General features: G+C 40.8%; 2 protein-coding genes across 4 annotated transcripts in view; one reads left to right on the top strand and one right to left on the bottom strand.

Annotated features, from left to right (window-relative positions):
* The window catches only part of LOC115075951 (phospholipase A2-like), a 12,180-nt gene extending 5,914 nt beyond the window's left edge, over positions 1 to 6,266 (top strand). The window contains exons 3-4 of the mRNA XM_029576935.1: positions 1,414 to 1,520; positions 5,244 to 6,266. Of these exons, the coding sequence (XP_029432795.1) occupies positions 1,414 to 1,520; positions 5,244 to 5,392 (256 nt within the window). The 3' untranslated portion in view covers positions 5,393 to 6,266. The remainder of the gene's footprint in view (positions 1 to 1,413; positions 1,521 to 5,243) is intronic.
* A 2,604-nt stretch (positions 6,267 to 8,870) lies between these two features.
* Positions 8,871 to 25,640, bottom strand: part of BFAR (bifunctional apoptosis regulator) — a 33,109-nt gene continuing 16,339 nt past the window's right edge. For all 3 annotated transcript variants that reach the window (XM_029576568.1, XM_029576567.1, XM_029576566.1), the window contains exons 6-8: positions 21,044 to 21,217; positions 16,393 to 16,595; positions 8,871 to 14,583 (exon numbers count right to left, since the gene is read on the bottom strand). In XM_029576568.1, the coding sequence (XP_029432428.1) occupies positions 14,394 to 14,583; positions 16,393 to 16,595; positions 21,044 to 21,217 (567 nt within the window). In that variant the 3' untranslated portion in view covers positions 8,871 to 14,393. The remainder of the gene's footprint in view (positions 14,584 to 16,392; positions 16,596 to 21,043; positions 21,218 to 25,640) is intronic.

The following is a 25,640-nucleotide window of genomic DNA, read 5'->3' as shown; positions in this document are numbered from 1 at the left end:
GCAGAGTTGGGCTGTGCTGGGCATCCTGCACGAGTCTTTGAAAACTGCAGCTTCATGGTGGAGTGCTGACTATCAGCTAGGGGACGGGGGGGGGGGGGGGGGATATTCAAAGCCATTTTCATAGGTAAAACGCATGGGCTTTCTGAAAACTGAATGCAGGTAGAAGGATGCACATTGGAGCACAATGCATGCTGGAGGTAGTTCCGGGACAGGGTTAGGGAGAACGCACCAGATGCACTTTAGTATTTTCAAAAGTAGGTGCATTGTTTTAGTCAGGGAAGAAAAGACCCACAGAAAAAGGAGGCACTTTTTCCTTAGGCAATTTTCAAAGTGAAAGTACATGCAAAATTCCCTGGTTAAAAAAAAAGAACTGTGGACTTTGCAACAATCTAATCTAATATTGGATTTATATGCCACCCCCTTTATCCCAAAGGACCCTCTGGGCCAGTTTACAACTTTGAAAATATACAGTTTCACAAATACAAATCATAAATGCATGCATAATTCAACATTTGATTTAAATAATGTGTGCAGTATAAAAACTGCCCCTTGTAAATTATATTTATGTAAACTAGGGGGTAAAGCAAAATGTTCAGACCTAGTGCTTCATGTTTGTTTTTTAGCCTGAAGGTGGATTCCCTGTAAATTGTGATGTCCTTCATTAGACAACAACAAGGTTCTTGTAGTACCTGAGCAATCAACACCACACATGTCCCTTCCTTAGATATGTTCCAGAATCAATATAGCTACCCAAACTTAGCACCTTCGTGTTATCCAGTCTCCTCCTATCTCTCTCTCTCTCTGTACAAACATCATCACAAGTGACCTTGACTGGAGGAACAGCAGCACTCAGGCAGCATCTAGTGCTATCAAAACCTGAAACATTGACTAGGGATGGCAGATAAGGACCATTAGGCCTATCTGATCTGCTCAGTTTGCTTCCTTAACTTCTATCATACCAGTGGCTACATTTTATTTTCTTCACACCAACACCTGCAGCACAAATGTGCTCTCCTGGCAGTGGCACAGAGCGACCTCTTAACTTGTCTCAAAGCGTGCAATGGCTTCTTTCCATTTGCTGAATCTCAGCTCTCTTCCCCCCCACAATTCAGTCTTTCAATATGGCAATAAACTCATGCGTTAATGGGTTTGCCTTCCTGCATGTTAGCATCTCCTGATCTTATTTGCTTAAGGTTTTGCTTTACTCCAGTTGAAAATTAATTAAAAAAAACCCAACATACAGATAAACTTCTCTGTTACTTCCTTCGATTATTCACCAAAGCAGTGCACCAGGTAACCAGACTCTTACACAACATCTGCAGGCTGGAGAAAGGAATATGATTAGTCACCCACTGGAAAATATGCCCCAACGCATAATCTAATTGTTCTTATCATTCTTCCTGTTGCTGAAAGGTGTTGCCACAAACATGACTGCTGCTATGAGAAAGCAGAATTGTCAGGCTGCAGCCCCAAGATGGGTAGATATGAATGGAAATGTGAAGACAATAATGTTGAATGTGGTAAGTAATTCTACAGAAATCTCATGTTTTAGATGTTCTAAAATGGCACAGGTATTAGGACACTCCCTGCTGGCCAACTGGAGCCACTTAACATCTGTTACAATAAGTCACAGCATCCAGATGTTAGCCTTGACCTTCTGCAGGTGGTGCTGACCTTGGTTCTTCCAGCCATCGCTGCCTCACTGTGCTTCTCAATTTCAGCCCCCTTGGAACAGGTCTGATAATATAGTGATCTGATTCAGAGCCCAAATGTATCAAATATACTTCTGCAATATTCATTGTAGACTTTCTCCCAAAAATAAAGCTGTTGGGAGTCAGATTGGAATTGAAATCTGCCTCTCTCTTTCCCGCACCCCTTCCACTGCCATATGGGCATTTGAACTCACAGGCCCAAGGTAAGCCCCATTATAATAGCATTAACACAGGGTAGCTACCCAGCATTTCTTGTCTTAAGATGTTACCCATGAGAGGGAGGTGCAAGGCACTCAGAGTACCAGCGCGCTTACCTTATACACGGAAAGTATGAGTAGGGGGCTGTTGGGTACCCTACTCTCTGAAATCTGAATTAAATTGTATAACTGGTTAAAACATTATTGGAGGGTGGGAAGGGAGACAGATACACAGAGTTGATGGCCCTTGTAAAGGTTTCACTGTAGGAAAGTTGGAGAGAAACACAAATCAGGAATCCAGCACTTCAGAAACACAGAAATGTAAATGCTTTTAAGGCACAGCACATTTCTAATCCTTGTCTTATTGCAAAGACAGCGTATGTATTTGCATTTCTTTTAATCAGGAGTTTCCTTTTCCTTTTGAGTTTCCAACTCAGTCAGAGCTGGAACTGGAATTTGGCACTATCATTTGCAATTATATGAGTGGTATATGTATGTATGTGTGTATATGTGTGTGTGGGGAGGAGGGGGGGTTCCCTTTGTTTTTTTTTTACCTCCTTTCCAACTTAGCCTAGCCACCCAGTGACAGTCCTCAGCCAGGGGCCACAGGGTATACTTCCCTCCAAAGCACAGTAATGAGGACCCCCAGTCTGGTCACTAATAGGCTGATTCACAAAGTGCACTACCATACAACAACCCAAGCTATTAGTGAATAGATCCCATTAGAAATAATGGAAGCCATGGTAACACGATCGTGCACTTTTATAAATCAGCCTGTAGATGTCACTGCTGAGTATGGTCCCCACCAGCAGCTGCCTCCACATTATCTCCAGCCTTGGCCAATCAGGGAAGCAGAAGATCAGAGCCTGGATACGAACCCTAGTCCTCCGCATGGCACAGCCACCAAGTTACCACATCAGTCCTATCTGCACACGTTTTGAACAGTAGTACGATTACAGCAGCGTATCTTGCTCGTGGGAAAGTTTAAATTGCCACCAGCAGGAAAACAGATCCGGCTGAGACACAGAAGAGTTGCTGGGACCCTTTTTCTAAATTTGTCCTCTTTTACAAAAAATAAAAGAAGGCCATGGTTTAGATTCAGCTCACTTGGAACTCACAAACTGTCCAGTGTGGTCCTGAAGCCCCTCGTTTTCCACCTCTCCCTCTCATCTTGCCTCTGGTTGGGACAGGAAGGAACATGGTGAGATAGAGAGGCAGAGAAAGAGAGTGAAGCTGGTATTCTGCTACCCTTTTTGCACAGCTCCCATTTAATTGAATGGAAAGGTCCATTTTTATCAAAACCAGCCCTGGTACTTCTGTGCCTCAGAAAGGCTGATCCTCCTCCTTTACCTCTGCTGCAAAGTGATTTCCTTTTATTTCCAGTCCTGAGATTAGATTATATGGGACCGATGTGTCAGAGTGAAAGGTTTGCCCTTTCATCATAATTTCACTGCATTTAGGGTGACGTGCTCAGTCCAAAACCCAGGAGCTGCATGTGATAAATCAACCAAGCTTGCCTATTTTAGATTCTTTTGACATTTCCCTTCCATTTTTCCTGTATGTGGGCAGGCCTTCTAACAGGAAACCAATTGAAATAAATTGTACAGAATATCAGCGCCAAGTCTACCCTCTTTTGCCTGTCGTGGTTTCCTCTCAGCAGTAACTGAAGCTGGAAACAAATTTGTTAGTATATGTTTAGGACTGGGGACTTGGTGTAGGAGAGAGAAATCCAGCTAAGCAATTGTGCCAAATTTAGAGCTGGGACTGCAATCAAATAATTCAACTCCGCACTAGCCCAAGCAGCCAAGCAGGCATCCACGAGATTTACATGTTGGACCTTTCTGCAGCCAGCAAAGTTTGCACCCCAATGTGATGCGTTCAGGGCCCACTTGTCTTCTAGGAATTTTAATACAGTCGGCAAATTGCCTTGAATTCCCATGGGTAGGAAGGAGAGACCTGGGAATATTGTGTTATTGAAGAGCCTGTGTCAGATGCCTGTTTAAGTTGGTCCCTTGCTCCCAAAATATTTAGGGCTTTCTCGGACTGCTCCAGGCTTATATACATCTTTCACTGTATTTGTTTTTAAAAATGTCTCAAAACTCATTACTGAACATAAGACATGCCGCTCTGGGTCAGACCAAAGGTCCAGCATCCTATCTACAACCGCGCCAATTTGGATCAGGAAGTATCAGGCAGAGCTTGATAATTGACTCATCGATCAATTACCAAAACACTAGAGCAGTGTTGGGCGACAGAGGTTTGAATGGAAAAAGATACTGTGAGACTCTACGAGAATTCATTCATAAGATTTTATAATATGCACATTTAAAAAATGGACTTTCAATGATGGCCTCTGATTATAAATTATAGACATGGACCCCCTACACTTTTCTAAGGGAGTGGCAACAGCATCCATACATATATGATAGTCATCTACATTTTTTCCACTATAGTCTTCTACACCTGTGGTGAATTCATTTTTCTGATTTATATTAATATTCATCCAAGTGGGTTTGTTTATTTTAGTACAATCCAGGGAAGAGGCAACTTTTGGCTCGAGGTTTTGACAGCGGGATCTGGCAGGGTCCTGCCCAGATAAGGGATACATGCCATGTATCTGGAGGGATAAAGAGGAAGGAGAAATTTAGTCATACCTAATACTTTCCTTTCCTTGAGTCAGCCAGACAAGCCCAGAACCCTTCTTCCCTGGCATTTATTCTGCTGCATCCTTGTGCAGGTGCTGGAGACACCATGATGGAAGATTTTTTTGTTTCCATTTAGAACATTTTTAATGGTTTGTATCTTACCCTGTCATGTTTTATTTTTTATTCCCTGGAAGTCCACTGCTTTAAAGCAGGACTCTGTAAGGGTGATGGCAATATAAAAACTCTTCTCTCTCGCCAGCTGCTTGCTGGGGAGTATAACACATGCATCAGACTCCAGGAAAGGAAATTATCAGCTTTGACTAAATTTCTCCTTATGCAGGTTTAGGATAAGTCACCTTCAACAATGGATTAGGCTGGATGTAATTTTTTTAAATAAACAAACTCTAGCAGGATAAGTTATCCATTCACTTTTTTATATATTGGCCTCCAGCAGTTCACTGGATAAGCAGAAGACAGCACGGCACATATTCACTAGAAAATTACAAAAGAAATACCAGCAATGGGTTTGGGCTCATGTCTTAAATTTAAATAAATAAAAGGTCAAATAGCCTGTCCAGAGGAAAATATTTCCAAGGACCTGGTTTGATATTCTTTCAGTTATTTTACACAGCAAACATATCTCCTTCTCTCGCTGTAGACATCTAATTTTCCATTTTTCCCCTCCGTAGAAAACCTGGAAGACAGATGCCAAAAAATGATGTGCAAGTGTGACAGTGAAGCTGCCAAGTGTTTGGGCAAAGCCTCCTATAATCCCTACAACATCTTTTGGCCAGATTTCCTGTGTGGCCAGGACCATCCCACCTGCAGTTATTACTAACCAGCCCCAGCCTAATATAAGTTTGTAAAAAGCAAGTACAACGCAGCTGAGCCGTGAGCTACAGCGTTAACAGTTTTTGCACAGGTGGCAGCTTTTACGGCAGTGCACAGTGGTAATACAGGAGCATAATATTTGATAAGCGAGAGTAAACAATGACAACATCGTGGGGCCGCCTGTGACTTGCATGGACAGCCAGGAACCTTCTGGTGTTACCTGCTCAGTGAGGATGGATCACCAACATGGTGTGCTTAGAAGGTGGGGGAAAGCTCACTCTCAGCTAACGAGAAAAGGAAACCCTGAACATTTGCTTTTCAGTACACTCCTCTCGGAACCAGCAATGGGAGGAGAAAAGAAGAAACACTCCTTCACCCGCTTACAAAACATTCAGAGTGGACGTATGATGTGAAACCCCCAAGGCACAGTAGTGAACTTTCTATATAGCCCTTGTGAGAGCAGACCACAGACCAGGAAACCACATGGGTATTACCGTCTAGAGATAATAAAAAACAACATTTCAGCCTCGCTGACTTCAGTGCAATTTCAGCAGTGTATGGTATTGCAACATGACCCTCTATTATTCCTTCAACCATTACAGAATCACTTTAAACAAAGTTATTTGCTCTATAATTCCGAGCTTATTCAGGATGCCCCATACAGCAGCACCGGTCTAGCCTGGGAAGTGGAGTTTCACTAAAAGGTGTACAGATCTCCTGCCTTCGGCTAAGCCTTCAAATTATTCATAAACAAACTACATAGAAACATAGAAAATGATGGCAGAAAAGGACCAAACGGTCCATCCAGTCTTCCCAGCAAGCTTATGGTAGCATCTGCTGCGCCATACAAGTCACCCCCTTACTTAGATTCCCAAACCGTCAAGGTCAGGACCCTTGTTGGTTGCTGTCTGGGTCCAATTCCCTGTTAGCTCTTGCCGTTGAAGCAGAGAGCCACATTGGAGTTGCATCCAAAGTATCAGGCTTATTGGTTAAGAGTAGAAACTGCTACACAAGCAAGTTACCCCCATGCTTGTTTTCCTAGACTGTAAAATCCAATGTCCTTGTTGGTTGCTGTCTGAATCTAATTCCCCTTTTCCCCCTGCCGTTAAAGCAGAGAGCAATGATGGACTTGCAATAGAAGTATCAGGCTCATTGGTTAAGGGTAGTAATTGCCCCAGCAGCAACTTAATTTCTTTTTCTTCTTTTCCATCCTCTGGCCTTTAGGGATCCACAGTGTACATCCCACACCCCTTCACCTTTCACCATTTTTGTCTTCACCACCTCCTCCAAAAAGGCATCCACCATCTGCACCGTGAAAAAATATTTCCTGACATTGGTTCTGAGTCGTCCTCCCTGGAGTTGCATTATGTGACACCCCCCCCCCCCTAGTTCTACTTATTTATTTCCAACATAATGAACCTACTTTAACCATTACCAAGCAGTATGCACAGTGGACCAAAAGTTGATTGTGTTAAAATGCAAACTTGTAGTATATGTAACTATGTTATACAAATTTGGCACAATTTGTATACTGGCTGCTGGTACACTGTACCTGCCACCTGATTTAAGCAGTCAGGGGAAGCAGCTACATAATGTACACATGACCGCATAGAGGGCTATTTCAGCATGAAAGCTTCCCATGTATTCTTATGGTCCTGACCTAACCTTACCCCCCTTTTCTGAGCAATTAGAAGCATGTGCAATGTGAGATGTATTGCTTTTTGCACGTGCACTGGTGGTGGGGAGTTGTGCAGCTATTTTCAAACAAGCTTTTTACCTAGGTACACACCTATTTACCTGCATAAAAAGTTTTGAAAATTACCCTTCCCATCCCATTCTCTATAGTGCTCTGCACCCTTTGGAGGTCAAATATCATTAGCTGTTTCTTTTTAACCAAGAATCTAATGTGCTTTACAGTTTAGTGCTGCAGATGTCACTTTACATTTCTCTAGGGCTACTAAACACATGCATCAGGCATCCCTGGAAGGAAAAGCTCAGCTGTACATTTCTCAATGAATGCTCCCAACTGAATAGAAAAAGAACAGCAGAAATCAAACACAAAACTGAGGCCAGGGAGAGAAACTGACTTGCCCAAAGGTCAGCATCATTTTCATAAAAATCTTATTTTTGTTAATTTTGCTGGTTGGCTCTGGTCTCCTGACTAGCCGTCAACACAGTGACATCTGCTGGGCCCTGCAAGAACAATCCATATTGAGTAGAAGCTCACACCTAGAGCCCCAAAAGACATCAGAGAAGGTGAAAGTTGGCTGGCTATAGCCCAGCTCAGCAGCAGAAGAGAACACGCTTTTTGGTATTTTGTACATTGTTGCACATACCTAGCTACTAATTTCAGCACTGCTGACTTTCTGGCTGGTGTGAAATACTGCTTTACAATCTACTGGAAGTTGAAACATGCGTTCACAAGATCGGTCCATCTTAAGAAATTAGAGGCTTTAATTTTAGAAGCTGGAAAAGCAGTGTAAAAACCCAGTACAGTTGTCATCCAAATCAGATGAAGAGCAAATGTTTCACGCTTCAAAAATTGACTTGAAAGATTTCACAATAGGTGAAGACCGTGCAAATCAGTTTTAAAGCAGAAGTTCTAGCTAATTTTCCTGTTTCTCTACTCTTTTGCTTCCTCTTTTGATTTAACCCTTTATAGTTTCAAGCCTGCCTATGGTGTTGATGATCAGCAGCAGAACAAAAAGGCACACTATGCACTTGTCTCTTTGTGCCACCCTCCCAAAAAAAATCATAAGGGACCACTCCTACTTAGCTTCATAATTGGAAGAGTGGCTAAGCAGCTTTAAAAAATGAAATGAACCATCAATGTAAGAAAGGAGGGAACCTTAATGATTTTGCTTGTTTTAACTGCCTGCCAAATTATGCAAAAACTGTTTATATGTTAGTACTGTCCCTTTAAAAGATGTTTGTACTCATAAATCAGCAAGAAATAAATTTAAGCTATCCATCGTTTTCTGTTTTTTAATCTTTGGAGGTTGATACTACACCAACACACAGCCAACACAGGCTTTTAGGGCCAATTATATTTTCCTCTTTAGCTGGGCAGACAGGTTGAACCATTTTGGTCTTTATCTGCCATTATTTGTTACTATTATTTAAAAGCATTTATTACCCAACCCTTCCTACGTTCAGAGCAGGATACAATTTGAACATACAGAGTCAAGTGAAAGAAGAGGACAATGCATCATTCTTACTAAAAAGGGAACAGCATAATTTATTTAGGTATTTTATATACCATCGTTCCAAAAGATCACACTGGTTTACAAAATTAGCATTAATATTCATGGTCAGCATTCACATACTGTGTCAATTCTTAAGGAAGGGGGGGAAAACAAATGGGCACTAGGGAGTCCTATTTTGAGAAAGGCGCCAGGAGTGGGGCACAAGTCTGCTATCTAGAGCCATCCAAAGAGGGACATGTTGGGGGTATTCCATTATCATTTTGGTTTGGGAATGCCTCCTTGAATAGGAAAGTTTTCAGGGTTTTTTTTTTTTTTTTAAACAAAGTTCTCTCTCAGAAACATCTTATTTCCTTAGGTAGGCTGTTCCATAGGAGTGGTCCTGTGGAGAAAAATACCCGGTCTCTGGTTTCCTCAAGATGGGAGAGCTTTGGTAGAGGGGTATCTAGTAGCATTAGGTTAGATGAGCTGAGTGGACAGAAGGGGGCATGGATTTTTAGTGTTGAGGAGAGCCATGTGAATTGAGGAGTGTAAGAACACAGCAAGCTTGTATTGTACTCAGTAAGAGATAGGGAGCCAATGTCGAGCTCCGAGTACAGGAGAGATGTGATAGTGCATGGGAGTGCTGGTAAGGAGTCTTGCTGCCCAGTTTTGTATAATCTGTAGTGGGCGGGTTGCGTAGGAAGGTAGGGCTATCAGGAAGGAGTTACAGTCATCTATCCCAGAGGAAAGTTGAGATTGAAGAACTGACCTCAAGTCAGAGAGTTCAAGAAGGGTCTTAAAGGTGACGGAGCAGGCGTAGTTTGTAGGAGGATTTGGTAATAGTTCTTATATGGTTGCACATTGAAAGAGAGGGGACAATTGTGACTCCCACATTTTGAAACTTTAGGAGATGGAGATGGAATGGGACACAAAAGAGAAATGGTTGGGAGTGTCAGCAACAGGAAGGTGTGATAAAATAATTATTTCCGTTTTAGATATGCTAAGAGCTAATTTGTTGATGTGAAGCTATTTTTGGATGGTTGTTAAGACAGTGAGTGAAGAGAGATTATGTAAGGGCCCACTCTTTCCTTGAAAGGAAAGAAGAATTGAAAGTAGCATAAATTTTATAGTGCACTCCAAGGTCATTGAGGATGTGGCATACAAGAGTTAGGTAGAAGTTAAATAGTGCAGCAGATAGGGGAGAACCTTGGGGCATCATGGAGGAGGTAAAAGAATCCATTTGGACTTGTTAGGTCCTATTGTTGAGGTATGAAGAGAACTAGGCCAGCCCAGAGCCGGTTATACCAAATGAGCACAGTCTTGAGAGTAGGAAGGAGTGACTGACCATGTCAAATGCAGTGGCTATGTTGAGAAGACAAAGAAGGAACAAAAAGCCTTGATCGAAGCCCTGTCTCATAGTATCAAGACTGGAGAGCAACAATAATTCAGTGCTGTGTTGTTTCCTGAATGCAAACTGATATTGGTTGAGGATATTATTAGCATCAATGAAGTTGCAGAGTTGGTGGAGAACTGCTGTTTCTAATCCTTTAGCCATGAAGGATTGGGCAGTAATTGGAGATTATGGTGGGATCAGCTGAAGGTTTTTTAAGGGTCAAACTGAAGCTTGTTTTAGGATGTCAGGGACGATACCATATTATAGTGATGAGTTAATGAATTTAGCGATGAACGGAGCAATATCCAGTTTGATCAGATTAAGAAGTGAGGTATAACACAGGTTAAGGGGATTAGTTGATGGTTTCAGGTTATTGATAACATTAGTTGTGTCAGAAGCTGTAATGTCATCAAAGCGTTCCCAGGTTGGGCCATCAATGTTCATATCATCATTTGATTCTTCAGTGTAGGAATTGTTAAAGGTGCTGATGCCAGATGTTGTCTTATTGGTAAAGTCAGGGCGAATGTCTCCACACTCTTCTTCCCCAGGCAGATGGGAGAGTAGAAAGGGCAGAGGAGGGGTTAATTACATTTTTTAAGGTGGCATATAATTCACTGGGGTTGTTTCATGCAGCTGACAACTTTACGTAGATATAAGATTTCTTAGCAAATGGCAAACTGGCAAAGCTAGTTGTCCAATTCATTCTTTTCCAGTCCTCTCACTGCAGCAGATAGGAGGCGAGACTGAAAACATGAACATACCCCCATATTGTCCACATCTATTATTAAATCTAAATGTAATAAGTTTTCGCCCTGTTCCTTACCTGATCTGAGACCTCACTGCTCTTAGCTGTAGCATTTGTAACTATGCATTGGCATAATTTTAAAGTATTTCTTAAAGCAGCAGAACAGGCAAGAATCCAAGATGACATCTCTATCAATAGCCATTTATAGAACCTGCAAGAGTTCTGCAACACTATGTGCATCCTAGTTCCCTTAAAATGTGATGTACCATCCTAGTGCTTGCTTAAGAACAAATACCATAACCATGCAATAAACTGTATGCAAGCATCAAGCCAGGATCTGGTCCTGAGAGGCTAGTATGAATGTTAAGAATGTGCTGTAGCTCAAGACTAAACTAAATTACAAGCTGCAGTACAGTTCTTGCCATGCTTGTCTACAGAATGCAAGTTCTTGTCCTAGCCCCACTAATAAATACCTAAAGCAAATACACTGGAATATAAAAACAATAATCCCTTTACAGAGAACATAAATGCTCTTCAAGTAAATGAATATAATTGTTGAAATTAAACAGATCAGGTAGTACTCAAGATTTCAGAAAGTACCTGCTAGGTACCATGTTGACAAAATATTTCATAGATTATATTTTGGAGTTGCTTGTTCATAAATTCTCTCAACCTGGGATGTCAACAACCATGGATGCTCTTCTAGGAAATCAAGTTTATGTTGGCATAGTTTTATTTTCAAAATTAAATATTTTTTTCTTCTAGATGACTAGGCAGTTAAATATTTAAATTTTCAGAAAAATATGATCACACTCTGTTAAAGTAGCAGTACCTACATACTCAAGTCAAATGATATTTTGATACATTGCTTTTCTCAACTTGGATCTAATTAAAGCAGAAAAACAAACAAGATATTCCAATTAATGCAAGCAAGAGGAAAGAAAAACATCCATCAGGCCTTTGGTCTCCTCCTTTCTCGTCATGCAGTTAGGTGTTACTTCTAAAGCCTCCAACCAGTGGGGCAGGGAATGATGAACATGAGACAGAAAATATAAGGAAGGATAATGTAGGACAACTGATCACTTCCTCAGCAACCAATTAATTTCATTATAATTTTTTCTTTAAAAAAAAAATGGCTGCTTTAGAAAAGCTGTTCTAGTGTGAAAGAAGGATGCTGAATTGCTTAGTGGACTGGAATAAAAGATTTCAACTATAGGTTGCTGTTGAAATTCAGCTGAAATTACTAGTGGCCAAAAGTTATCACCACCTAACAGTTGGTCTGTGGCTTCTGTGAAAGGAGTTGGTCTCAACCTAGTACACAAGTATCCACCTCACCAAAACATTACAATTGGTACTAGCCAGCACCATTGCTGGTAGCCTCAGCAGAGGACCCAAATACAGAACAGCCATTCAAGAGACTGGATTAACCTTTCATCCTTGAAAATGGTGCTCTCAGAGCAGGCCTGAAGTACTCTAGCAGGGCAGTGTGGGTGTGTCCTTCGGCTGCAAACCTTGTGCAGAAACCATGGTAGTTTTACATTACTGTGTTAGGCTTGACCATCTCACAGAAAATATTAAGTCTGGCACTGGTGAGAGGCATTGTTACCTGAAGGTTTCTGGATGACAATGCGAGAAAGTAAAGTAAAAATGATAAACAGGATTTAGAAAAAACAAAAACAATCAAACCTTTAATCTTGTTTAAATTCTTAAAAAAAAAAAGGCTTCACAGTCAACATCGCTGACGCTCACAGTACTAGTGTAATGCAATGATCAGCAAACACTGGCAATGCAGAAAGACAAAACAGCATTTAAAAAGTCAATCCTCAATCAATCCAATGTCACAATGTGCATGTGCAAATTCTTAACAGGCCATGTTACTTCACATCAGGTCCTCAGGATTCCAAGCATTGGGTATTTAAATCAGTCCTTGATACATATCTATCATGATTACAAAAAAAAAAAACAAACAAATGCCAGCAATTTCAATGCATTAGGTCAAAGTGAGATAAATTATTAGTCTTCAGTAATCTTCCTTAAAGTCATGCTTACTGTCCCTTATGAATACAAAGAAAAAACATATGCATAACCAAAACACACAAAACAACCCAGGAGGGAAAACACCATTCATGGTTTAAAAGATGTCTAACATGAAAAAAAAAAAAGTTGTTCATCTCATGTCCATAATAATATGCCATTGGTCAAGATATTTAGGGAACTCCCTTCTCCACATAAAAAAAAAGCCCTCCCAGAAAACAAACCTTCAACTGTTTACACTTGCAAACATAAGAGGTTTTGCCAATTCTGAAGCTTCCAAGTCCATAAGCCGTTTTGTATTTAAGATCTTTTCTAACCATGAGGCTTTAGGCACTTTCCACCATAAACACTTTAGGATAAAAAAAATAAAATAAAAATATGTAGAAGCAAAGCAGCAAGATACGGCCTTGGTGTTTCACAAGAGTTCTTCAGCAGAAGCTTGTACTAACAGACAGTGCAGAATAATTTCTAACGATGTTATTTGCTTCAAGGGACACAGTCTAAACAAATCCAGAAGTTTAAAGCTGTTTTTACATGTGAAATTTAGCTAGAAGTTTTATGTAATATGGTGAAAACAACATCTGTCACTCAGTGAGCCTCTTTAGGAACAGATCACTTCGCAAAAAGCTATAAACTAATATACTTTTTTAGGATCAAAATTTGGAATAAAGTCCATTTTATTCTACGATTTAACAGACCCATGTGGTTCAAAATAGGGCCAAGTACCATAAGTTGAAAAGGAAGACAAGATTTAAGGATTATTACTATTACCATGTACTATATGAGGGCTGTTAATAAGAACCTCCACCCCTTAAAAACAACAAAAAAAAAAAATGGACTTGTTACATTTTTCAATGAGCTGGTGCAATAGTAGAAAGCTGGTTTAAAATGTCTCTGCAGTGACTCACTTATGATGCTCCATTCCTACAGTGACATCAGTAACTAATGCCCCTACCATCAAGCTGAAATCAATCATGAGAACTGTGTTAAAAACTGTATAAACAGGGTCAGAGTCTTAAAACAGATGATGCTCCCAGAACCACAGTCTCCTACACAAAGCGATGGTAGCGTTCATTTACAGCAACATTTTCAACAAAAATGTGTGCGACTGCCCTTCCCTCCCATTTAAAGGGTCAAGACAAAAGTAACAGCTGATTACTACTGCTGTGTGTTGTGTTACTGTCTCAAGACACGTCCCAAAGAAACTACTTCTCTTCCTTTGTCCTGTGCATGGAAACTCCACTCACACAATATCCCTTTAAAAGGATGAAAGCTTCCGTAATGCCAAAACCTCTTGCAGAATTGCATTTACGTCCGTAGAATTGCATTTACGTCCATAGATTTTTTTTTTTTTTTAAATTTAAACTAAGCCAACGTGTTCTATCGTTCTGTGACTTTAATCCTTTGGCTCCACTCCCCCGCCACAGCCCATGTATCTTGTTTGAGGAAACTTACTAGCTGCAGTAAGGATGTTTGCATTTTTCTTCAGAAAGGAGTCTTTGTGATGAGCCTGCAGCACTTTTTCAGGAGCGAATGCCCTTTGGCTCTTCCTCTCAAAGCACGCTCATTTTGCTATGCTCGAGTCAGGACTTTAGAAAGGTTCACGTGATCGCTTTTCTCTCTTGTCACCAGGGGGCTGATGCATGGGCTCTCACACGTCTGTTTCTAGGCGTCTAACTTCTTTCACCACAAGATCGATGTTTATGATTGGATTGAAGTACAATGCCCAGTAAAACAGGCAGTTGCAGACAAACTGAGGAATGATGGGCCAAAAAATGGCAACGACAAATCCTTGGGTTGACACTTTCCAGATGTGGCTCCATAATCTGCGAGTGAGAGTCCTAATGAAAGGCAAAGCAAGTGGGTTATCCTTGCATACATATAGTCATATTTCTACATGTTCTGCTCTTCTGAACTATCAGGTCTGTGGCACACACACTATTTTTTTGGACCATTCTTTACAACAGATGAAGTCAAGAAAGGAACCTAATTAAATGCCCTTTAAAAGTTTGCAATGTAGAGATATTTCCAAAACAAGAAGAGACTGTAGGTTCCTTTGCTAGCCTGAGGATGAGTGTTTAATCTGGAGACCACGTGTGTATTGTGACCAGCTCCCTCTCACCGACTTAGGAAACAATCTGTAACCTTATTTACTGATTTTTACCAACAAATTCCCAGAAAGGTCACTTAAAAAGTGAAAATATACTGTTTAATCACATATACTCTTAATAAAAGAATATCACTGTGCCTGGATTCATAGTTGCTGAATGAGTTTCTCCAAAACTGTGTCCTACCCTCTCACTTCAGCAGGCTATGCTAGGTGATAAGAAACCATAGAAAGGAGAAATAACTACTTACCTGATAATTTCCTTTCTTCTGTCCTAAAACGGTTGATAACTCAGGGGAATGTGATAGATATTTGGAGGTCTTGGGCATGCTAAGTCGAGGAATTTCCTTTTTTTTCATGTCCTCATAAACCCTATTCTTGTATCAATTTATTATTAGTAGATAAGGGGATTACTAATCGAGTACAGCACTCTGATAGTTCATCTACGTTATGGTCCGATCACACTCCTGTTTAGTTTATCATTTCTTTCTTTAGTTAGAAGGTGGGTCAACAGTATTGGTGGTTAAAAATGACTCGTTTTTAGATGATGTAGACTTTATAGAACAACTGGGTGCTGATATTCAAGAATACATAACCTACAACAATGATGGTACAGTCTCCCCTGCGGTGATCTGGGACTGTTTAAATGTTGTGGTGAGGGGTAAATTCATTTCCAGGGCTACTTATGTCAAAAAGCTAAAAAAAGACAGCGAGTGTAGGTCCCTCTTAGATCTGATAGGTCTTTTAGCATAATCACAAACACACATTGTCCCCTTCAGTATATAGTCAATTGACAGAGCTCCAAAATAGGTTGGCCTGTCTTGAGGCAGCCTCCATAGCATATCGAATGAAATTGATACAATTATTTTTTGAGGGAGGCAATAAGGCCCGGAAATTGCTGGCCAATAAATGAAAAAAACAAACAAACCGCATGGTACAAACAACTGTGGTCAAAAATCAAAGATTCTTCGCAGAACATTTTGACTGATAATAAATCCATTCGTGAGCATTTTTTACAATTCTACTCGACTGAGGCTGAAATCTCATCTGAGGCTACTGACAATTACCTCGCTAATGTTTACCTTCCCACTTATTCTGATTTTCAGTGGTCCCATTTAGATAGATCTCAGAGTTGGAAGTCACCGTACTATAAAATCTTTAAAGTCAGCAGGGAAGTCCCCAGGCCTAGATGGATTTACTTCACGATTCTACCAGGTCTTTGCTATGTATTTGATTCCTATACTGACCAAGTTATTTAATTTTTTTTTGTGGTCTGGTGGTGCCTTGCTGTTTTTTTTCCAGTCTGGCGGGTATCATGATTCTGGCTAAGCTGGGTCGAGATCCAACCATTTGCGGCTCTTATCGCCCCATTTTCTTGCATAATATAGACCCTATCTTAGCTAAAATTTTAGCCAACTGGATTGAATGGCTTTTATTGCCCTTGTTAATCACCCAGATCAATCTGGTTTTATACCGGGGCAAATGGCTGCTGATACCTTCTTTATTTTTTAATGAACGTTAAGACAATGAGACTAAGACTTACTTCAGCCCCCTTCTTGACCAGAGTCTCCAAAAGGAGAATAACTCTAGCACTGACAGTAACATGGCGTTAACAATGATAAATCGTGAGGTCCAATAATGCATTTCTAGCCAGTCCCAGGCAAACTCAGCAATTAATTGATAGGGTAGAAAGGAGTATTTGAGGAGAAATCTTCTCCACTGCTTCCAGGTTGGATCTTTTAAGTCCTATAAAGAAAGAAAAAATATTAACTCAATATATTAAGAAGCTACTCACTACTAATTACTTTAACCTGAATTTTTTAATCAATTGTAAAAGAGTTGAGAGGTTTAAAACTCAATCCTCAAGGGCTGCAAACAAGTCTGGTTTTCAAGATAACCTAAATATGTCAATGCAACCATAAGCTACAGCTACTACATGCAAATAATCTCATAAATATTCATTGTAAATATACTGAAATCCACACATTTGTGCCCTCTGAGGACTGAAACCCTAAAAAAAAAAAAAAAAAGATCTCCTGTCTCATGATCCCTTTTTCCTGCTGGGTCATGTCAGCAGATTAAAATTCTAGAAGATAAGCAATATTGTAAAGGTATCAACATAGCTTCAGTTTTACTGTTATATTTTACAGTGACACTGCACATTACTACAATTATTTAGATTTTTATATTCTGCTTTTCGGCATTTCAAAGTGCACCTACAATGTAATGCAAATGAGAAATTACTACTTACCTGATAATTTCCTTTTCCTTAAACCAGACAGATGAATTCAGGACCAGATGGAGACGAAGCAAGCTGGATATTTAGCGGAATATACCTGTACAAGTGTTCCACTGAATTTATCTGGCTAAAGTTACCCAAGTAAATTTAGGTGAACTAATATTAAGACTCAAATAATTTTAACCGGGTAGTGCTGAATATCAGGGGCTCATGGGCTCAAGTTTAGCTCCACTCCTAGAATGCCCCTAGCACCACCTTTTATTTACACTGCTAAATTTTGTGCAGGTACCAAATTACCCAGAAATAATTTAATCAGGGCAGCAGGGGGAAATTTGGAAATCTTGTGCTTTGTCTGGGTAACTCCAAAAAGGTGTTACCCAGGCAAAGCCTTGGGATATTGACCTCTATGATTTTTTTTTTTTTTTGGTAATTAATGGTTTATTGGTCAACAAAACAGAAAAAAACCCACAATAACGGATCAAATGTAGTCGCAATGCAATAATATGGTACAAGATGATTGAGTACTACTATGGGATAAAGCATAACTTTACTGGTGTTGACTTTTCCTTTTTACCCTAACCCAAACCCTTCCCCTCACCTGCATATACCCTATATACAAGGTGGAAGTATGGTGTCGATAAAGAAAAATCTAGGCAGGTACCATGAGAAGTGGCCTATTAACAGCAAACACAAGGAAGGAGCAAACTCCTAAGTAAGTAATTAAAGTTTATATACCAGACACACAACAACTATTTCCTGGAGCTGAAATTCCAATGCTGAAACTCGGAATCCAACCAAAGGAGGCAGGAGAAATTAGGTAACTGTAGACAGTGGCACGTAATAACTGCCCCAAATCAAGTGCTTTCCCCAGAATGGACATTCATAGGTCTGATCTACACTTCCATTCTATATAAGGCTGCCAATTCTTCTCAAAGTCCTCGTTTCCAACAGGGATGATATGCGTGTAAAGAAAGGACACTGGTCTACATTAGGACCATAAAGTGTAAGCAGAGTGAACAACTCATTTCTTGCTGTCGGTCAGGATTAGCAATCTGCCTTCTGCATCACGTCTAACATCCTTGACATCCACCACTAAAGATCAAGCAAAGAGTACGCCCATTTCACAATATTTCTTTTTAGCTGAAATGGATGCCAAATATTGCAGGGGGGGGGAGGATCAGTCCCAGAGCACCCATTCCAAGCGTTTAAGTAAATGAGTTTCCTGACAAAAATAACGGCCCACAGGTTCCGTGCTTCTTGAAATACCTTCCTTTTAACCCCTTAGAATTCAGGGAAAGTATTTGCAACCCTTCCATCCTAAAAATAAAACAGAAATTTCAAGCTCCTCCTCCTGGTAACCCGACCTGAAAATTTTGCATACCCCCTTTCATGTGCACACCACCCTATCCAATTATAAAAAGATCCAATCCACCAACTAGATCCATAACCTCGTGTCTATAACGGGTCCACTTCCTACCTATGTGGACCATCCCCTTAGGGAATGTAGTCATCGTACCATCCTACCACACCTCCCCAACCCCCTATGACCTATTCAAAACTGAGAGAATCCCCCTTGCACTTAATTGAGAAAGACAATACTACTGAGTAACCCTTATCCCCACCATAAACCAGCTCAGAGTCAGTACAATCCAAGCAGTAAAAAGTCCACATCAGAGTGGTGACGTAGCCTCCTGCCACCTTTATCCACTCGCTGCTATCTGGGGATGTCATGGCGTGGCCAATTGCTTCCACTAGCCGATTGTCCGGCACAGCAATGTTCATACCAGCTGCCTGCAGTATACCTGCTGCTTTATCGACGGTGGTGATACGGGAAGTCACTCCAGCGATAGTGAAGCTCAGTCCAAATGGGAAAAGCCAGTGGTACTTGATGTGGTGACTCCGAAGCGTAGTGACATCTCTAAACTCCCTTTGCTTGCGAATTATCGAGATTGCCAGGTCCTGGTAGATTTGCACCTTATGGCCCTTCCACATCACAGGTCCCAATCTTCGAGCTGCCGTAATAGCATCCTCTTTTTGTGAGAAACTGTGGAAGCTGGCAAACATGTCTCACGGGGCAGATATTGCGCGCAGCTCCCAGAGCCCTATGTGCCCTTTCCAGCTTCACCACCGGTGCCTCAGGAGGCCCTGAGTCCAGGCCCAAGACTTGCACACTAATGCTGGCTACCACTTGCCTGCAATCAGCAAATTCAGGAACTTCTGGGATGCCTCTAAATCTTAAGTTCACCCTCTGCGACCTATTTTCCAGGTCTTCAAGGCAGTTGAGCAGTTCATTAGTCTGCAAGAGTTTATGGTGGGAGAGCTTAAAACTTGCCAGATCAGAGGCCTGCCCACCTCCCCAGATCCACTACCTCCCCTTTCAATTCTGCCAGCAATCTGTAGATTTCCTGCTTTCAGTCGGCCATATCACTGTAAAGGGCCCTGAACCAATTGAGAAAATCAGCCCGGCTCGGCACACTTTTCCCCGCACTGGCTCAGATGTCTCTGCTTACCTCAGAGGGCGCAAGTTCGGCCTGCTCGCCGCTGTCCTCGCCTAACTCCAGCAGTGCAGCAGCGCTTGTAAAGGAGAACTTTTGGAAATTGATTTTTTTTTTAACATCCTGCCATGACTGTGAACTGCAGCAATGCCATAAAATTTTGTCTCCGCTCTCGGTAGGCTTGATGGGTCGGGAGTACAGGGATTATGCGGCCATTGCCGACGGTGACATCACTCCCCCCCCCCCCGACCTCTATGATTTTATAGCAAGCGAAAACTAAGCTATATCATGAACGCTGCTGGCTAGAAAAGACCACACATTGTAACATATCTTTGGAAGGATTACCTTTTAAGGTTGATAATGGGGGTAATTAAAAAAAAAAAAAAAAAAAGCCTAGTCAAAACAGAAGTTCATGAAATTCAGTTGTATATTAACTATAAGCCCATGTCTCCATAAATTATACAAAACTTATTGGATGGTACTTAAACAGATATGACTGATGCTCAACAAAATCAGACAAACTAGGTTTCTGTCAGTCTCTGACTAGCTACAATAAAAGGTTAAAGAAGTATTTTAAGGCAGCCACCTGAAACGCTATCCCTGTGGAGTGTACAGCACTATTAGCTCCCTTTGCTTTTTCAGCTCATACATAACAATGGTATTGCATCTAGAGAGCAAAGCTTCTTAAAGTGACCTCTGGCAAGCTCCAGTGGGATTAAGATGTTAACTGGAAGTGTAGAAGCTTAACTTATGCAAGCTAACTTTTACTATTAAAGTGTAAAGAATTACAAAATTCTGCCAGGCACTCAAATGAATTTTAAATTAGCCAAATTGATTGGTTTTAATAAACTGATGCTTTTGAGAGCACATTGTTAACAAGGATGGATATTGCAAATTTACCATCACATACACATTACAAAAAGACCTGCATTCCAGTTCTCAACTGTGAAGTGTAACTGCAAATAATGCATGACTTAAAATTATTCAACTAGTTCAACCTCTGTCACATTTAAACACTATGAGGTCAATTTTCAAAGGGTTTATATTCCTCACATTTGTACTTAGACTCCTAAATTGGCCCTTTTAAACATTTATTTGGGTTGAATTCCTAAATTTAGGCTCCTAGTTTCATTAGGCTCCTAAATTTAGGAGCCTAAATTTAGGAGCCTAAAGGTGGGTGACTACAGGGGTGGAGTTAGGGCAGGAAAACAAAGTTAGGAGTTTAGCACTGATTTTCAGAACTAGGCACCTTAATTGAGGTGCCTACATCTAGGCAAATAAATAGCAGGGCTAAATTTAGAAACTTAACATTAGGGTCCTAAATGTATGTGAATTTTCAGCTGAAAACTTAGTAGCCTAACTTAGGGACCTAACTGAGAGGCCTAAATTTAGGAGTTCAGCCTTTTATGAATATCATCCCCTAACAAAAAAAAGAAAAGACAAATGCATTCAGCACTTACTAAAAATTTGGCAATTATATCTTCTTCCTGCTCATCTTCTTGCACAGGACAGATTGTGTGAATGAAAGGTAGAAAGGCTTCCGTGTAATCAAACAAGTACAGGTACAGAATGCTGAGCCTCGGGGAGCTCTTCAATGCATAGAGCAGGAACAGCGACTTCCCAGGGTTTACTGCCTGAAACACAGATTGCTCATGTTCAATACAAACCAAAAAGTCTTCGCACAGTGCACTTCTGTTTTCTTCTTGTGTACTAAAAACTGCAAATTTATCTCCTATTTTACAGCAACAGTTGTTCATTCTAAGGAAAACAGCTCCTTGCAGTAATCGGAGATAAGAATTGCTTTTTCAAAAAGTGATCTCTCTTAAAATGAATTCAAAGGTTTAAATTGGAATGGAAAGTTGAGACCATGGCTAGTGGACCCTTATCTCTTTTTTTCCTCCTCCCCTAGTCCAGAACTGTCTAATGTCACTGCATTTGAGATTCTGCTCATAAGGGAGTATTCGTGTTAGTCCACCAAAAATACAATAAAAATAAGTCCAAAGAAAACCAACAAAGTAGTTGGACAGAAGTAATATCTTGAGAAGTCTCATGAATATGCACGCTTTTGGAAATTCTGTGCCCTTCCCCAGACAAGAGGTTCTTCAGATTTTAGTAGTTAAACATTCATGGACCTTCTAAAAAGAATGACAATTCTACACAAATAACTTGCAGATTTTCTTTTAACTAATTTAGGTTCTTCATAAAATATGTTCCATAGAAAGTGTCCAAACATCAAATTTATACTCTAATGAAAAGTTAATGGCTTTAGTTACACAAAACATATCTGGTTTACAAATAGTTTGCTTTGTAAAAGCAGTACAAACTTGTGATGGTGAACATATGGCACAATTGCCCAGAGCGGCAACCATGGTCACTTCTACTGGTATCCGTATCCAAGAGTCAAAATTCACCATTGAAAATGAATACACTGACACTAACACCATTGAACATATGCCACCCTGGCACAGGAAGCTTTCCTTTGCTGCTCTAAACCAGGGTTCTGCTGCTGCCAACCCACACATACTCAATACCTGTGTCATGCCCATGAGCACATTCAAATCTCATGGCTAACAACTCTTCTCTTCACTCATCTTGTGAAAGAAACAGCTGATTGCAAGTTTTGAACATGCCCGCCATCATGGCACAGGTACTGAGTGTTAGAGCGGGTGTCAGCAGTGGAATGCACTCCCATTGTGCCTCCTGCCATCACTGCTCGCTAGCTGGAGAGAAAAGCCTGGTGCAGGGTGAAGAACCACCTGCACCAGGGACCAGGGCAGTTAGCACCTCCCAAACTCCTCCCCACCTCCAGTGACTCACTCCAAATAGACTCTGTTCATGCTGCAGCTATCACCAATCCTACTGCCCCCTCTTCTCTGCAGGGGAGGGAGTCTACAGGGTAGCTTTTGCCATCTGTCAGTAATAATATTTCTTGAAAGTCTCTGCACCACATCTGCCTAGGATTTGTCTCCTACCTTTACCCCCCTTCCTCAGCATTTCAAATCACACAGGAGCCGATGCAATAGAGTGCGCACAGCCTTCCACATGGGTCTATGCGAGGCTGGGCGCACATTTTGGATATGCACCCAAATAAATGTGTAGCTGATCGTGCCCATCTCATGTAAATTCCATGTAGATAAGGCTATACCCTCCAATGCAGGTAATCACTGGGCGCTCAATGCACACTTTTTAAGGTGGTAAATTTAACTCTGGCCCTGGAGGTGGCATAAAGTCAATTCGCGAGTCAAAGGCTCATGAGAAATAATAAAAAAATAATAATAATACAGTCCTTTGTGTGTCCTCCAACTTAATATCATTGATACACTTAAATTTACTGTTGCTTGATTTAAAAAAAAAAAAAAAAAAAAAAAAAAATGTCTTATAGCCGCACAATTTAGATGCCCATACAAGGGCCGCTTAGCTATGGGCAACCTCAGCGAAATAAAGAAATCGGCCTGAAGAAACCGGATAGAAACAGTCACTGGTGTCGAGCACCCGTTGCAATTGTGGGTGCCCGATGCATCTGAGCACTGCAGATGCACAATTCTTTCCTAGCGCGCCTTTTTTTTTTTTTTTTTTTTACACGCAGCCCCTCAGTTAAACACACCATCAGGTGCCCAGGGGATGTGGCTGTTGTGTCTGTTAGGAAAACGGGCGCTCAATATGAGCACCAGTTTTCAGCCTGCGTCTTATTGCATTGGCCCCTAAGAGGGCTCCCCCATTTCCCCCTGTTAAGGGAACTCAGAAGGGGATTGCATCCCCTGGTCCTCTCAGTAATTTGAAATGCTCGATGGAATCTCCCTTGTCAAACGTTTGAGGACCCTGCTCTAAACTAACGATGCTTAAGGATATATGACTCAATCAGCATGCCATTCCATAAGGAGGAGGAGTTACTTATGCATTTACAAATAAAAGTATTTTAAACTTTATATTAGAAGTTTCACAATAAATAAGTTCAAACTTGTACAGAAAACACATCAGCTGGCTAGCATTACATGTATTAAATGTAATCCAAAGCAATAATATAAATTCCAGCCGAACTACTCCTTTATTTAAAAGGAAATAAAGGGGGAAGACAAGATGAAGTTGAGCAATAAACATTAGAAACAAAGGAAAACAAGGAAATAAGAGAGACAGTGTTCAAACAAATCCATACTGATGATCTTGGAAGTACTCAAAATACCTTCTGAAGTTACACCTGCAATTACTAAAGCCTATTACTTAAAATGTCAAGCAAATATTAATCTTGATGGCTGAGATTAAGATCCTAACTTGAATTTGACAGAATTTTTTGAAACATTTGTAGATATTTCAACATCTAGATGTGGGACTTTACTTGTCTTTTGTTTTCTCTCAGGATTGTGACTTTGTTTTTAAATCATTTTTTCCTTAACATCAACTTTTTTTTATGGCCAGCAAATCTGGATTTACCCAGATATTACTCATGTAACTTGAGCGACGTAAGCCTAGAGTGCGAATTTTATACTTCATTACTCTTGCAAATGTATATTTTTCCATTCAGGATCTAAATGTGTTTATTATGATCCTGTTCATTTGAGATCCTGATGCTCATGGCAGTTCTATTTAGCTTTTTTGATATATTTCTTAAATAAATCAATATGGGAAATCAAATCAACAGGAAAATTCAAAATTCTTAAATTTAAATAGCGAAGAGAGTTTTCAGTATTTTTCAATTTTTTTCGAATGAAACATGTCAGATTGAACCAAAGGGCCTTGAACCTTTTGAACTGAAACTACTTGCTTTTCCGATCTTCAAGATTCCTGGAATGTGAGGCCAACAGTCTCAGAAGACTGAATACGGGAAAATGAACTTGAAGTTAAACCTTGACTAATGAAGAAATTGATTTTTCCAGGGCCATCAACGCTGACCACAGCAAATCTAGGGTAACCATAGAAGGTTTCTCCAAACCTTTGTTGTGTGGATGAGGAAAAGTCTCTCCAAGTTCCTCTCCACTCTGCTCCGGCATCTGGAGTCTAACTGCATGGTCAGCTACACCCATGAGAGCTCAATCCTCCCCCCCCCCCCCGCAGACACCGAGGGGTTATCTGGCACAGCTGCCATGAGCTTCGCACCTGCATCAGGGGGTTCTTCCCAGAAACCTCCAATCCGGGGTTCAGCTTCGACCCACATGACTGTAAGGAATCGCCTGCAGATGTTATCCAGGAGGGAGGAGGAGGAGGAGAAGCAGTTGGTGCACTGGGACTTAAGATGGTATTAGCATCCTGGTGATAGAGCCACTTGCTCTGCAGCTGCAATAGCCAAGGAACCTTCCAGTGCAGATACGAATGCTGGGGTGAGGAATCCTTCAATTTTCAGCTGAAAGGGGTCAGTTTTGGGAGTGATTGGGGACAACGCCTGAATCTTAGCCTTCAGTTTAGTATGAGGCATATTGAAATAGAAAACAAAGAAATTATAGAGGAGCTCTGCAAACACTACCGCTCTATGAAGCAGCCATCTTGGTCCTCTCCCTTCAAATCAAGGTATTTTAAATTTCACTGCACTGGAACTTGGTGTGACAATGAGGCACCAGTTTTGTTTTTTTTAAAGATGTTTTTAAGGCAGAATACAGTTAAAACGAACACTATCTGCAAGTTCATTCAGAGTTTTCTGCAAGCAACAGGCAAAAAGGAGTGGCATTAACTGTTTCTTATGTGGGTTTAAGCTAAAACCATAACCACAGATGCTACAGGAGATAGAAAAATAGAAATGAAGGCAGAAAAGGACCAAATAGTCCATCCAGTCTGCCCAGTAAGCTTATGGTAATATCTGTTGTGCCTTGTAGGTTACCAAATGCTTATCAGTTTCCCACACTGTAAAAGTCAGGACCCTCGTTCGTTGCTGTTTGAATCCAATTCCTCGTTATGCCTTGCTGTTGAAGCAGAAAGCAATGTTTGAGGTGCATCAACAGTACCAAGGCTTATTGGTTCAGGGTAGTAACCACTGCACCAGCAAGTGACTCCATGCACTCTTTCCCTCATTTCCATCCTTTAGCCTTTAGGGATCCACAGTATTTATCCCATGCCCCTTTGAATTCTTTC

This window comes from Rhinatrema bivittatum, chromosome 14 (assembly GCF_901001135.1).
Source record: "Rhinatrema bivittatum chromosome 14, aRhiBiv1.1, whole genome shotgun sequence".
NCBI lineage: Eukaryota > Metazoa > Chordata > Amphibia > Gymnophiona > Rhinatrematidae > Rhinatrema > Rhinatrema bivittatum.
Note: the sequence above shows the minus strand (reverse complement) of the source record. Positions and strands in the feature narration are given on the sequence as shown.